Source organism: Cebidichthys violaceus, unplaced genomic scaffold, assembly GCF_023349555.1.
Source record: "Cebidichthys violaceus isolate CVI_PGR_0920_01 unplaced genomic scaffold, fCebVio1.0.p SCAF_79, whole genome shotgun sequence".
NCBI classification, from domain to species: Eukaryota; Metazoa; Chordata; class Actinopteri; order Perciformes; family Stichaeidae; genus Cebidichthys; species Cebidichthys violaceus.
In genome coordinates, this window is record NW_027176963.1 from 172828 (window position 1) to 187723 (window position 14896).

At 44.2% G+C, this 14896-nt stretch overlaps 1 protein-coding gene across 1 annotated transcript; it reads right to left on the bottom strand.

Moving 5' to 3' along the window:
- Positions 1 to 1073: 1073 nt before the first annotated feature.
- Positions 1074 to 11852, bottom strand: iqce (IQ motif containing E). Its single transcript, XM_068737436.1, is given in 23 exon segments — positions 1074 to 2166; positions 2451 to 2537; positions 4090 to 4137; positions 4140 to 4180; positions 4296 to 4426; positions 5072 to 5158; positions 5292 to 5554; positions 5780 to 5783; positions 6021 to 6132; positions 6322 to 6551; positions 6700 to 6755; positions 6997 to 7148; positions 7772 to 7812; positions 7995 to 8067; positions 8159 to 8229; positions 8312 to 8362; positions 8448 to 8561; positions 8887 to 8957; positions 9139 to 9240; positions 10581 to 10730; positions 10834 to 10879; positions 10980 to 11021; positions 11444 to 11852. Coding segments are annotated over 23 exon segments (2172 nt in total). The 5' UTR covers positions 11516 to 11852; the 3' UTR covers positions 1074 to 2038.
- Positions 11853 to 14896: the final 3044 nt, after the last annotated feature.

Sequence of the window (14896 nt, forward strand, 5' to 3'; positions counted from 1 at the left end):
TATGTGTGTGTGCGCGTGAGTGAGAGAGAGAGAGAGAGCGAGCAAATGCGCAAACACACCGCCCCTTAACGTTGAAACGATGGTAGTACACGTTACAGTCAGGAGCTTCATTAGTACATTTACTTCAGTACAATTCTGAGGTAGTTGTGAGCTACATTACTTGAGTATTTACATACTTTTTTTAATAATTACCAGCTGCAACATTTGTGATACAAAATGAATCATATAATTATATATATATATATATATATATATATATATATTATTATTATTATTATGAAATGATTCATCCTGCATAATGAGTACTTTTACTTTTGGTAGTTTAAGTGTATTTTGATGTACTTAAGTAAGATTTGGAATGCATGACTTTTACTTGTAACAGAGTATTTTACATATTGAGATTGTTTGATTATGTAAAAGAGTGTGAGTACTTCCTCCACCACTGCCTTTTATTGAACTAAAATGAATGTGAATATCCTAGTAAAATGCACTTACAAGTATCAAAAGTGAAATTCTTGTTTCACTAAGTACAATTTTGAGGCACTTATATTTAAGTACTCCCATTTACTGCTACTTTATCCTTCTACTTTACTAGTTACTTTGATCAAAATTTAACATACAAAACATATGATGGCCTGTTAAAATGTGATGTTGTTAAACACAACAGTGTGTAAACTACCAATTAGGTGCATCTCAACCAACAACAACATGCTGCTCACACTTATATGTATCAGTAATAATAATAATCCCATACTCTGACAGGGGCTATTCTGCCGCCTAAGGAGTACTTTTGATACTTTAAATAAATGTCTATAGTTTGCTATCGGTACTTTCATTGTCGGCTCAGTCAATACTGACGCATTAATGCACACACAGCATTTTACTGTCGCAGCACGTCGAAGGTGGAGTCATTTTAAACAACTATCATGTGATTTTTATGATAAATCTTAATCTAAAAAAATAACTAGTAGCTGTACAGTTAAAGTACCTCAAAATATAAAGTGCCAAAGTAAATATGCTTTAATATTTCCACCGCTTTCCGATAAAAAAAAACAACACATTTCATTATAAAAACAGGATTTTTATTGAAAATCTCAGGAATTAAGTTACAGACATACATGTGGGGGAAACTGCACTCATCCGTTGATCATTTGTCCATTATAGAGCACACACACACACACACACACACACACACACACACACACACACACACACACACACACACACACACACACACACACACACACTACTGGCTTTATACAAACTCCCTGTGTATCCTCCACTGTACTGTGTGTTTAGTATTGCAGCAGAATGATCCATAATTTATTCACAGTATTGACTCAATAGTGCATCAGTTCAGAGAATCATCCCTCAGAATCAGCCATCATGTTATGAAGCGCACACGATAGAGCAGCGGTTGACGCCGTCTGTGTGTAACAAAGCAGGCAAGTCAAAACACGATCAGTTCATTATTTAATTAAAGCTGTGAACTCCAGAGGAATTTAAAGCGGTGTGTGTCAAGAGAAATTATTGCATTTATTACCCTAATTTGAATTATATAACCATGCACTAGGCACTTTGGCACAAATGATAAACCACAAGATCTCCAAATCAAATGGGATATCCATTTCATGTTTATGCAAGTGCTTTCTCCTGCACTAAAAGAGAGCATTGCCTCCCACTGAAGCATCGTCTATGGACAGTGTCAGAGTGAGGTGTTTATGTGCCTCGTAACGTCGCGTCATAAACCTGCATCCAACCTCCCAGAACACTCTGGTTTTTACGACGGAGGAAAATGTCGTGCATGTTAATTGTTGTCCTGACTAATATTGGAATATCCCAGCTATCGCTTGCAGGTTCAGTGAGAACCCAAACCATGAGGATTTGGGTACCGTGTGACTGTGCAAGTGTCCGACATACAGGCTCCGAGTAGAAACACAGACTTCCTGCATACACTCTCTCTCCTTCACACACACACACACATAAAAACAGAAACACACACACACACACACACACACACACAGCACACCCAGAAGGTCTATAAGATTAAGACTTCTCTGCTTCTCAGAGGACGTGACGGAGATACGATGATGTCGTCGGAGTCGTCAGAATCGACGGCTCCACCGGACTCAGCCGTGCAACGAAGCGCCGTTCGGTCTGCAGGAGGCCAAATCAATATCAGTTGAATAATTAATCGACTGGGATTAATTCATTGCTTTGAACCTAATCAACAACATGACAGAAAGTGCAATCCATAAATTGTTTTTAAACATAAATATTTATGATTTTATAAAGATGTAGCTCTTATTTCAGCAGATGTTCCTCCAGCAAACATCCTCATGACATCAAAGCTGAAAAATCGACTTTGGTTTAACACGTAGAAAACTGTGACCCAATGATTATGTGTGCTTTTAACGGTCAAAACTCAAAAAGGATTGCCCCCCTCCCCCCCTCTAACCTGTTGGTGGGGTCATCCTGGAGGAGGTGAGTGCTAGAGACGAGCCAGGGGTCTTCTTCCTCTCCCTGCTTTCCACCGTCTTTACGGGGAAAAATTTAAGTTTTCATTTCACATACAATAACTCTGCATCATGCAAACGACTGCGTGTTCATAACCAAAATGTCTGCTTCGGCCTTGAGCAAGGAGATCGGTGTGCGCGAGCTGAAACTGCTGCAGTCCAAAATCTGTCAGTAAACATCGAATGCAGGGGGCGGTGGAGTAAGAAAAGAACGCTGACACAGCAGCTCTGCTCTATGCACCCGTCTCATGTCGACCTAATAAGACCTATAAGTCAGGGAGATGGAGGAGGGAGCGACGGAGTCTAACAAGGTCAGTCAGGTTAGGACCGGTCCATGTGGAGGAAATCAACTGTCACAATAGTTTTTTACCTCCATAAATCAATACTGCGACGATATCGTGGGTTGACTATCGGTGCATTCACAAAATATTCACCCAAATTCATTTGTGATAAATAATCAACGTCTACAACAGTTATATCCAAAACAAGCTATCTGATCTCATATCACGACAGCTTGGGACAGGGATCTTGAACAGAGGCGGCCTCTTTCGGGGGGGTCATGTGAGGTAATGACATCACTGGTCCACAGGCCTGCTGAGTGTCAGTGTTTGACGGGGGAGGCTGTAAAAGCTCGGTCTGGTGCAGAGGAGACAGGCACCGGTGGGGGGGGGGGGGGGGGGGGGGGGGGGGATTAGATCAGTGTGCCGGGGCAAGATCCATTTTTGACTTGTGGCGGTTGAGAAGCAGGGGAGGTGCCTCGGTGCTGCGTACCCCGACCAAACATCCAGCCTGAACCCCTCGACTGACACGCCTGAGTGGTGATGGTGCGTTTCCTGTCTAAGCGGCATGACTTCTACGTTCTGTAATAATATGCGTGTGTTGGATGTTTGAAGTGTCGTGTAAAAAAGTGAGTCTTCCGTATTATGAAGCAGGTCTGAGTGCTGCATAAACACTGTGAAAGTATTCAAACGCTCGATCCATGGAGGATCACGCTTAGCCGATATTGAGACACTGTGCCTTTAAACGAGCCGTCAGGATGACAGTCACCATACAATATACAAACCAATACAACGTGTGTGTGTGTGTGTGTGTGTCCCAGATTATTCCTATTCATATCGTTTATTCAGTAGCGTATGTAAATAACGTCAGCTGACAGGAAGTAAACATGGAACCTAGCTGTGGCCGAGCGATGCAGTTCTGTTGAAACGCGCCGTTTCATGACAGAGGGTGAATACAGATCTATTAAAAATAGACAGTATGAGAAAAATAGAGGTTTTGTTAAACATTAAAGCATGTAAACATGTTCTAGTAGAAACCCCAAATGAGCCCAATACGTCTCCTTTAGGCTGTGTTTAATAAGAGCTCTGGTGAAGATAGATGTGTAGCTGCATGGCGATGGAATGAGGACGACGGGGGAGCGGGGAAGGGTTTTTATTTCTTTGTTTTCAACTACTGTTTGTTTCACAAATATACAATAAAGAATTGATCACAAAGAAGTGGTGTGTGAGTGTGTGTGTGTGTGTGTGTGTGTGTGTGTGTGTGTGTGTGGTGTGTGTGTGTGTGTGAACCTCACCTGTTGTGCTGGGTGTGTGTGTTGAGCGAGCTCTTCGTGGCACCAGTGTGGCACGTCGTTTCCCATTGGAGAAGGCTCAGAGAACCCCGAACTAAACACACACACACACACACACACACACACACACACACACACACATAAAGCACTGTATGTTTGACTGGATCTGTTCTCTCCACATTCTTCTTTCTCTAAAAAACGTGAGTCACCTCTCTGTTGCCCGGCTACAGCGAGTCAGGTGTCCCCTGAACGCGGACTGTACCATCGTCAAGGCAACCACGTCAAACTCTCCTCCGTCTGCGGAGGATGCAGCGTCACGCCGGTTCGTTGCCTCTACAGCCTGAAAACAGGAGTTGAGGACGATAGGGAGCAAAAAAAAAAAAAAAAGAGAAAGAAATAGGAGTTCAGTAAGGAAGGGTGAGGGAGGTTCAGTGGGGGAGACAGAAAACATGTGTGGTGAGACAGAGGAGAGATGCTTTTAAGAGCCATCTGGTGGTAATTTGATTAAACTGCAACTCTGATTTACTTCAGCACAGATGCGTCCATGATGACGTCTAGTTGTATTGCCCCAGGCTCAGATGAGGGCAAACGTGATCGTTTATTATTTAGTCTTCATTTCATCGTTCTTTACTCTCAGGGTCTGAGAAAGTTAGTGCCGTGACGTCCTGTGACCCCCATCGAGAGGTCAGATCGCCTCATCGTTTAAAGCGACACTAGCCTGTATAAGTGTCATCCTGATTGGCCACACTGTGATTTAACCATGTTGGTCTCTTCTGAAACATTGCCTGTCCCTCCTAGATTGCTCTTTAGGATGTTGCTTCCATTTTTTCACTGAAACTAGTGTTTTCCTCGTCGTTTTTTTTTAAAAGTGATATATTGAGACTAAGAGAGGGGCAATGATTGTGAGGTGTAAGAGGACTGTCGGTGCGTTACAGACACAGAGTGACAGTGAGTCTGTGTGGAAGTGTTTGTGCGTGGGTGAGACCTTATTCTGTGTTTCTTTCAGCAGGTCCTTTAGCTGTGACTCTCTGAGGAGATGAGCTCTCAACGCTGACTGCAACATCACAATGTCCTGAAGGTAGAATGCAGAGAGATGGAGATTAACAAAAAAGAAAAAAAAAAGACAAAAATCTGGGATTAAGTGTCAGGGGACATTTTATTATATATAAAACTTCTTTTACATAATCGTGGTGTGTTTTGCGTACCCGGGTTCTGTGCTCCCTCCAGTTCGTCTGGATGACCGACGCCGATTTCTCCCGATTCTCTCTTTTCTTTCGTCTCTTCGTCTCCTCCCCCCTCCTTCTCTCCTCTCGTCCCCCAGTGTCCCTCTCGTGTCCCTCCTCTGGACCTGCTCCAGCCTGAGTGTCCTCGTGGTCCTCTGGCGATGCGGCAGAGAGAGAGGGGAGCTCAGCTTGCGCAAGTTTACTTCTGTCTTCGAGAGTCTGGATCCTCGCCCACAACTGATCCACTCCTGTCTGAAAAACAAACAGACACACAAACACACACACACACACACACACACACACCACACACACACACACACCACCACGATGAACTGCAACGTGAAGCCATTCACCAGAGGAGGTAAACTGCATCTGTAAACAGCTCTTCTTTATGATTTAATGTCTTTGTAATATTGATCTGACCATCGACCACACTCGCTGTTATGTATTAGACCTTCTCTGCATAAGACACTCCTCCAGTGGATCTTTATGGTGATGCCAACTGTGTTGCTGGGACGTTTTTTTGAAGTTACTACAAAGCATCTGTATGACGGAGGCGTCGGTGACAGTTCTTCTAACTTCCACCATACATACAAAGGACATGTATGAGGACGGCTTTTGATGTTAAAAACCTCACAAATCTTACTAGAGATTATGGAGAGTATGGCATGTTGAGACGCGTCATTTTAATCATGTCAATGTCACTAAAACATACTTATGCTGCTGCCTCTCTTTGTCCCGTTCATTTGTCTGCTCAGCTCTCCATCGCTCTGTCTCCGTCTCCGATTCTCGTCTTTCTGTCCTCGACTGTCTCAGCTCGTCACTGAAAAGCACAAACACAACACAGACTCAAGAACGAAACACTGAGGCTGTATACACTCTACTCATAGGCTGGTGTGTTCTCCCTCTGCTTTATATGACGGATTAAGATTGTTATTATTATGGCTCGTAAAGATGTTTACATATCATTTAATATACATTAAAAAACAGCCCCAGGCTGCTGCTCACTCACTCTTTACTTGACAGCCTCTCTTGAAGCTCCACCCTCTCCTTCTCCAATTGGCCGAGGCGTTCTCTCAGACCAGAAGGCTCCTCCCATTCCTCCGTCATCGTTCCCACGGAGACCACTGCCTCTGTTGCCATGGTAAACCCGGAATCTCCGCGGGCGAGGCCTGGGACCTCCCGATCCAATCGGCCGCCGCGCTTTGCCGACTGGGCGTGTCCTCTGCCGTCCTCCAGCCTCTGATAGGACGAGAGAGGAGTCGGTCTGTGATGAAGCAGCTGTGTGTGTGTGTCACAGGTGACTCCACGTGTTTACACGGACAACTAGTCAGAGACAACTAGTCAGGGACAACTAGTCAGGGGACAACTAGTCAGAGCTTTGTCTCACCTTCTCCACCTCCAACAGTCTTCTCAACAGTCTCTGTTTACTCCACTCTCTGTAACCTAGGACACACACAACACACACACACACACACACACAAAATGAAAATATCAAACAAAGAGATGTATGTTGTTTATACAGAGGTAGTTCTTCACAATGTTATTAGGTTATTGCTGCCAATCAATGAGCACGACTACTTTATGGCAACATCTGATTTACAGGAATGTTTCATCATGTACTCAATAATCATAAGATTGTCTGCGTATTGCAGACCCCTAGTGGTTTAGTGTGTGAGAGAAAGACCTTTGGTTCCTCCTGCAGGACTGTCGGTGCTGAGCTCCTCTCGGAGCGCCGCGTTCTCCTGCTGGAGCTGCTTCAGGTTCTCCGACAGACGATGAACCGTGGAGCTCAAAACCTTCTGCTGCCTCTGGGAGCACTTGCTCTCCGCTCGACTACTGCAGACACAAAGAGAGAGCAGGAGGGGGTTTTATGATTTCATGCAGGGATGACAGTTTGTTTAACCCGATACGTCGACTGATCTGTACGGCCGCCCTTTAAATCCAGGATTAACAGTCTCTGACTACCAGCTTTGTCGAACACACGTTCAACCTATTTGACAAACTTAGAATTAACTCAGTAAACACGATTGTCCAACTTCAGCTCTGCAGTATTTACACCGGAATGTCAACACGGCATTGCAAACAACGGACGATATCTTTATCGGATTGCTTTTGCTTACTCGGCAGCTTTATGAAAAGTTAATGCAACAACCAGCAAAACCTACAATCATGTTCAAATACCCATGAGATTAAAAACAGCAGAGGGCATCAAGTCACAGCCAAAATCTATTTCAGGATTACAATAATCTTATTATTGGACCTGACCCACGTCTGATGAACAACTTTTACCAACAGAGTGCTGCAGGAGTGAGTCCTAAACGGAAATGAGTCAGCAGATTTTCACTCCCGGGTCCCTTCGTCTCAAAGTCAGAGGGTTTATTGAGGGTCACCGAATGTTGTTACACGACTCGTCCTCTAAAAAGAAACGAGAGCACAGAACTTGATCGGCAGATGCAAACCTTTTCTCTGCAGCTTCTAGAAGCATCCTCAGCCTCTGGATCTGAAAGACGATCGCACAAACACACACACACACACACACACACACACACACACACACACACACACACACACACACACCACTAGTCAGGCGGAGGGTTGTTTCAGGTGTTCGGAGAATATGTTTAAGTATAATAAGTTTAACACTTAGGTGGGAAAGGTAACGGTAACAGGGAGACCCGTTACCTCGTCAAAGTAGGTTTCCACCGTGATCTTCAGCTCCTCCAGGTTGGTGGTCCTCAGCTCGCTTTGTAGTTTACTGGAGACAAAGAAAAGGAGGATGACCTGAATATTACGCGGCTTCACTGATGAACCGAATGGACTCGAGCAGAGGCGGGAGAGTGTTTCACCTCAGTGCGTTTTCTTTCTCTCTACACTGCTGCTCCAGCTTCAGGATTCTCTGTTTCAGCCCATTGAGAACCTTGATGGATAGAATCAAGTTGACTAAATCCGTGCGAAACCAATCCTACGAATCATCTCACCGACTGACTGGACGTACTCACCACACTGCCCTCTTTCTTCTTATCCACCAAACTACGAGTATATTCAGATCCCTACAGGAAAATGGTTTAAAATATGTTTTTTTAAATGCATTTGTTGTTCAAATGACTAAAAAGAATAATAATTTAGAGATCGTACTTTAGTGGGATCCAACAGCTCTTCTATCTGTTTCTCTCTTTTAGCGTTATCTTCCTCCAGGCGGCGTAGCTTGGCTTTCATTTGCTGGTTGTCGGACTTCTGCGCCTGGAGACTCTGAGGAGAACGGCACGAGTGATTAATCACACGACGGGAAAAGGCAGAAGAGGAATACGCATGTGGAAAAATCCTGAGGCGTCAAACCTAGATGGACTTTTAATCTGTGTGGGGGAAAAAAAAAAACTATCTTCTGCAGAGGAATACAAGTTACAGAACAGCACACTGGAGCGTTGCTCAAGGCCATTTCAGCAGACATCGTGTTATGAAGAAGAAGAATACTCCACCTCGCTGACGCACAACGTGTTCTAACGCTGTTTTGGGTTTTTTTTGCCCTGAATGCAACGTTAATTCACGGGCAAGCTGTCATTTTGTAACTCTTTACCTTCTTGAGTCGAATAATCTCATCGTACATGTCCTCCTTCTCCCTGTAGTCACCTGTGCCGACGGTGAAGCCTGCAGAGGGACAGACGGGGAGATGGTTTAATAATAGACACCCACACACTCACCTTACAGTTACGCAACAGTCTGTGTTCTGGTGCCGTCTCCTCTCCTCCGCCAACTCCTCTGACCCCCCCAACTTCGCCCGCCTCCTCTTTTTTTCCCCCCACTTTCCTCCGCCTCCACATTGTCTCACCGTTGGATCCGGAGAGGAGATGTTTGTGTTTCCTCGTGCTCAAGGTCTGCTTGAGAAGCTCGGGCGTGACGTCACACTCTGACCTCAGTGTCTGGGACACATCTGGAGAAGAAGACAGAGAGAGGTTCAAGGCACATCACAACACAAGTCAGTGCATCCAACACCATCTGAGAACACTTTGTAGTTTGAGCACTTAAACAAGGGGCCGGATGACAATGCGGTAAAGCACAGACATGTTTCTATTATTTTGTCCAACCCGTTTCTATCAGTGAGGGTAGGTTAAATAACAGAAACACATCTTCAGCAGCACCACAAACTACATCCTAAAAATGATAGTGACACTTTCAATCAATCAACAAATCCATAAATCAATTCACTGAAAAAACATTAGATTCAATGTTTCTCATGTTGGTGATATTCTGCCCCCAAGTGGCCCAAAGAAATTCATTTATACAGATTTAAAGGTGCAGTGTGTAGGATTTGGCGACATCAAGTGGCCAGGTTGCAGACTGCAACCAACTGAAATTTCTCTAAAGTGTGCCAAGTGTGTAAGAGGACTATGGTGGCCGACACAAAGACACTACCGGCCCTACGTAGAGGCAGTGTTTGGTTTGTCCATTCTGGGCTACCGTAGAAACATGGCGGACGGCCGGCTCCCTGTGTAGATATAAAACGGCTCATTCTAAAAAAGGTAACGAAAACGCAATAATTCTTATGTTCAGGAGATTAGGCACAAAAGAAAACATTCTTATCATCATATTCCATTTCTGATGGAGCTCCCTAGAGGCGACACACTGTCCCTTTAAGGTTTAGAACTGTTGAGAAATGAAACCAACGCAGAAGCGACAAAAACTGTGAACTTGTTTGTAGCCTGGTACAAAAAAACTGTTTTGGTCTCCAGAGCTACTTTCCCTGTTCATGACTACTGTAGTGTCTATACTGCTCATCCGTGTAACTTATATTAAGGCTTAAAGTTAGGCATTACAGAGGGCGTGGTCGCTTTGAGCGACAGGTGGGTGCCGTCTCAGGTCGCCAGCTATCTGCTGTGCTGCGTCTCCTTGGTTACCTCAGCTCCAATCACAATCCACCTCTTTGCACATTTTTTTTTTTTTGCACCAGCCCAGAGTTTTAGGTAAAGATCTGATTTCACGAGGCAAGATCCTGCCAAATGGAATATTGTTGTAACACGTGCAACAGTTGCTTATCATCAGCTTCCCAACAACATCAGTGCTGAGCAAAGTCAGCAGAGCAGCTGAACAAACTTGAGTCTCTCCCTTCTCGCTCTATCCATCTCTCTGTCCATGTGAGCCTCAGCAGCACTACTCCCACCATCCCTCCTGAGGAGAGACACCGTGTGCAGAGTTTACGTGTGAGTGTGTGTGTGTGTGTGTGTGTGTGTGTGTGTGTGTGTGTGTGTGTGTGTGTGTGTGTGTGGTAATTACCATGGCCGTTGCTGAGGGACGTGAGGCGAGCTGAGCCACTCCCCCCGAGAGTGTCCCCTCTGGTGTCGCCAAGGGAGGCCCTCGGCAGTCTCCAGGCCGCCACCGCCGCTCTCCTGGGGTTCACATGCATACTGGAGAGGTACGGAGACCCTACACATACACACGCTGCATATAAACAATCACGGAAGTTGGAAAGCGGGGATTCGTCATAGTGTCGAACTGTCACCACAGAGCAGCTGAGCGGGGGTCTTACTTGGAGACGGAGGAGGCTTGCTGGAGGATCTCTTCCTTCTTTTTATCTGGTGGTGAACAAAAATAAAAAAGGTGTTAAAAGCAGACGAGAGGCGTGTCAATCAAACGCTGATTAAATTCATGACAATAACAAGTGGATTTGTTTACCTTTTCCAAAATATCGGCAGAGAAAGAGAAGCTATCCTCGCCCTAGGTTGGACACAGGAGTGAGGCAGAGGAGAGAGGAAACATAAAATCCATAATAATAGTTTCTGCTTATAATGTTTAGCATCTGTTAGGTTCGTGTGTCACATTTACTCTCATAGTGGTGATAACCTGGGTGTTTGGAGTTATGATTATAGGGACAAAAACTGAAATAAAACATCAATAAATATTCTATTTACAACGTAATTTGGGGATTTTTGTCTGTTTGCTATTTTCTTGTGAAATACTAAATACTTTCACTTCTACAGACCTCTAAAAATCCGTTAATTACAAGTAGACTTCACTTCAATTTAAGGAGTCACAAGCCCCAAAAGTGTTGGCAACAACTGCCATAAACCGCTGTGTTGTGTTTGTGTTCCAGGCTGAAGACCCAAGTGTCGTAAATGGCTCAACTACAGAGGACTCACCAGCTCTTCGTAGTCTTCGTCAGTCTGAACGTCACTCGCCTCCAGAGACATCTTAGCGGTGCCGCTGAACATAGCTGGGAAGCTAAACTTTCTCCGTCACGTTAATCCTCTCATTTCTTCCAGGTTGCCTCTCTCTCTCTCGCGCGCGCGCACGCTAACGTTAGTAGTACAAAAACACGGGGCAACAAAAGAGACGTTATAACTGAACTACAACACGGATGTTCGTCCACGTTAACACCGCGGACTCTCCGCGTGACGAGCCGGTGATGCGGTGATAGACACGTGTTGACCGTATCTTCCTGAAATCCGTTAAAACGTAGTTTTCTTCCCTTGCAGGGGGTCACTGTTTGCACATCGGTGTTGCGGATCGAGTCGTCTAGCAACCAGGCAGCTGGTTATGAGCTGCGTCAAAGTAGCTAGAAAAAGTCAGATGTGCACTGGAAGCAACGCGACTGTGCCTTCAAAATAAAAGTTTAACGGGATTTTAAAAAATGGCACACTTAGGTTTAGCACGATATATGTATAATAAACTATATATTTTGGATCACGTGTATTTGTATACAGGGCACATAATTGTAATATTCTTAAGAAAATGGCAACACGTTTTTCAATAAGATGCTTATTTTGAAATGTGAAACTAGTTGTACATGTTGAGCTTTGTGTAGCTTGATCGAGCTAATAACTGAAACCACTGCCCAGAGCTGAATGTCAATTGTTTTCCTCTCCCTCCTTGCTTCTGACTCATTCCCTCACGTTGCACATTGGTGAAGAGGTTCATAAAGGTGGGACTTAAAGTGATTTCCTCCAGTAACAGGAGAGAAGGAGACAGGGAAGGACAAGGGAAGGAGGAGACTTTTGAGACTGATCCGGTGTTCCCTGTACTGCCTATTAGGAGATCCTGCACAGCAAGTAAACATGGGACTCCCATGGTGTACAGTACATAACATCTTACATACACAGAAAAATGATTGCATATTAAAAACATATATAAAGATACTTAAATGTAGTTCTTATAGATGACAGCGTCTTTACCAAATCAAAGACAATATCCTCACAGTAGCTTTAACATTTTTTCCCTTGTTTTATGTTTTTGTACGTCTAAATATATTCTGAAGCATACACAAAACCCATTTCCTCCTTTTGCATTGTTCTTCACACTCTCCTCTTCTTTCTGCGGCGAACACACCGGCCTCTTGTTATTGTATCATATTCTCGTTCACACTGTTTGTACAGGTGGTGGACCCCCAGAGCCACACAGCCGGGCAGACCAGCAGTCTTTTGCTCAGGGCCAACAAACCCATTGCAGATCTTATCTAAGACATGCAGTTGTCTGTTTTAAAAGAGTTCAACTGGTTCAACAAAAATATTTTTCGGGAGCCCAGGAGAGTCGACGACTACCTCCTGAGTCTGTGAGTTAAACCAACACTGTTTCCAGAGAGAAGAAACCCCATCATGTCTGCAGAGACGATGAGAATGTAACACTGAGCGGACATGATTTACACACGGTCACCACATCAGCTGTGTGTGTGAGCAAGCAACACGCCAATCAACGCTCGTGTTCTCCAGTTGTTAACCAACTTAACTTTGAATAAATCAAACAAGCAGCAAACAACCCCAATCACCTCACAGACCAAATCCTCCCTCAGGCACTTCTTCATCATCCCTGGCTCAATGGAAGAGAGCCTGTGTGTGTGTGTGTGTGTGTGTGTGTGTGTGTGTGTGTGTGTGTGTGTGTGTGTGTGTGTGTGTACAGTATATACAGTATGTTTGCGATGTGTTTACAATCTTGCATGTCTGATCAATGTCCTTGTTGTTCTCTGAATGCCCAGATGGGGGCGATGTGTTCTCAACTGAACCAAGGCCATGCTTTTTCCCCAACTGTCCCTCAAAGGCCCGGACCGGTCCCAGTCGGATCCTCATGTCCTGTCCACCAACCGATTCTCCAAGCGGAGGCGGAGGCGGAGTCCTGCTCCCAGACCCCAGTCTTGTTCAGACGGTCAGTTCCACTCTCACCGCTTTGCTCTCACTGGTTCCTGCATGTGTTCTCCAGTGTCACCTCCCTCCCATCCCATCACATGGTTAGTATCATGCAGTTCTTCTTCCGCAGATGATCATTTATCCTTGAGACAAAAGTCAGTAAAAAACATTTACGTTACTTTGACTGGTCAGCTTTTAATACTTACTAATATTTTACAACATGCAGCAAGAGAAAACCTGAGAAATGAATATTGGGGATTTGTTCAAATTATGGAAATCATTTTCTGCTGTTACAAACTCTTTCTTGTTTTTCCAAGTGACAACATGCTATAGGGCTGCAACTGACAATTTTTGTAGCTATTAAGTAATAATTTTTATAATGAACCGATGCATTATTTTACCTAGAAAATGTGAAAACTATATACATAAGTGTAAAAGAGCAAGAAGGTGGAACTGCTTATTTTGTCTTGATGACCGTCAAAAACCACAAAAGTATTCAATTAACACTGATTTGAAAGCAAAACCTCTTAAATGTAAGCTAATAGATATGGGATTCAAACAATCAATAACTCATCAAAATTGTCGCTGATTCATTTTCCGTTGATTGACACAACATGCACACACTCAAATAGACAGATAATAGCATAAATATCGATATGTAGACATACACATTACATTACATTACAGTCATTTAGCAGACGCTTTTATCCAAAGCGACTTACAATAAGTGCATTCAACATTGGTAATCAAAAGAACTACTAGTCACCAGAAGTCATAAGTACATTTCCTTTTCCAAACAAGCATCTAAGAGCATGAAGCAGAGCATAACTCAGAGCCAAAGTACAGTGCAGAAACAAGAAAAACATAAACGTAATGCTTAATGCATGCTGTGACCTACTCTCGACCCTTCCTGTTCTTCACATTTAGAGTGGAACTTCCACTCACGGAAAACCAGAAAAGTGTGTCATGCTTTTGCAAATTACACTCAGCGGTTTAAGTGAGTTCATTTAGTTCCACTGGTCCGCTAAAGAAAACAGACAGCAACTTATAGGTGAGTATAGGACATTACAGGACACACTGATATCACTCCACTGACGCAGATCACTTCTTAAAAGGCAGCTGTCTAAAACACTCCAACCAGATATTTAATTACGCGGCTAAAACAGCCAAGCAACGTAATCGGATACAATAAGAAGAGACAAACAAAATGGCTCAACAGGATAAAATGGCTTCTCGTGGGGCTTTTGCATCCCCCTGCTGATATTGTTGTATGAGGTGTGAGGGGAAACGATAAGCGCACACGCGGCAACGGCCTCTCCAGTATAAATAAAGGCGGATGTGCAGACAGGAGTGATGACAGAGCCCAGGGGAGGAGGACGGAAGAGACAGGCGGGGCGGAGCAGACCAGCGGACGGACGCGGGCGGAGCGAGGTCAGGAAACAACTGAGGCTCAGAACCCTGATCTAGAGTTCTGAT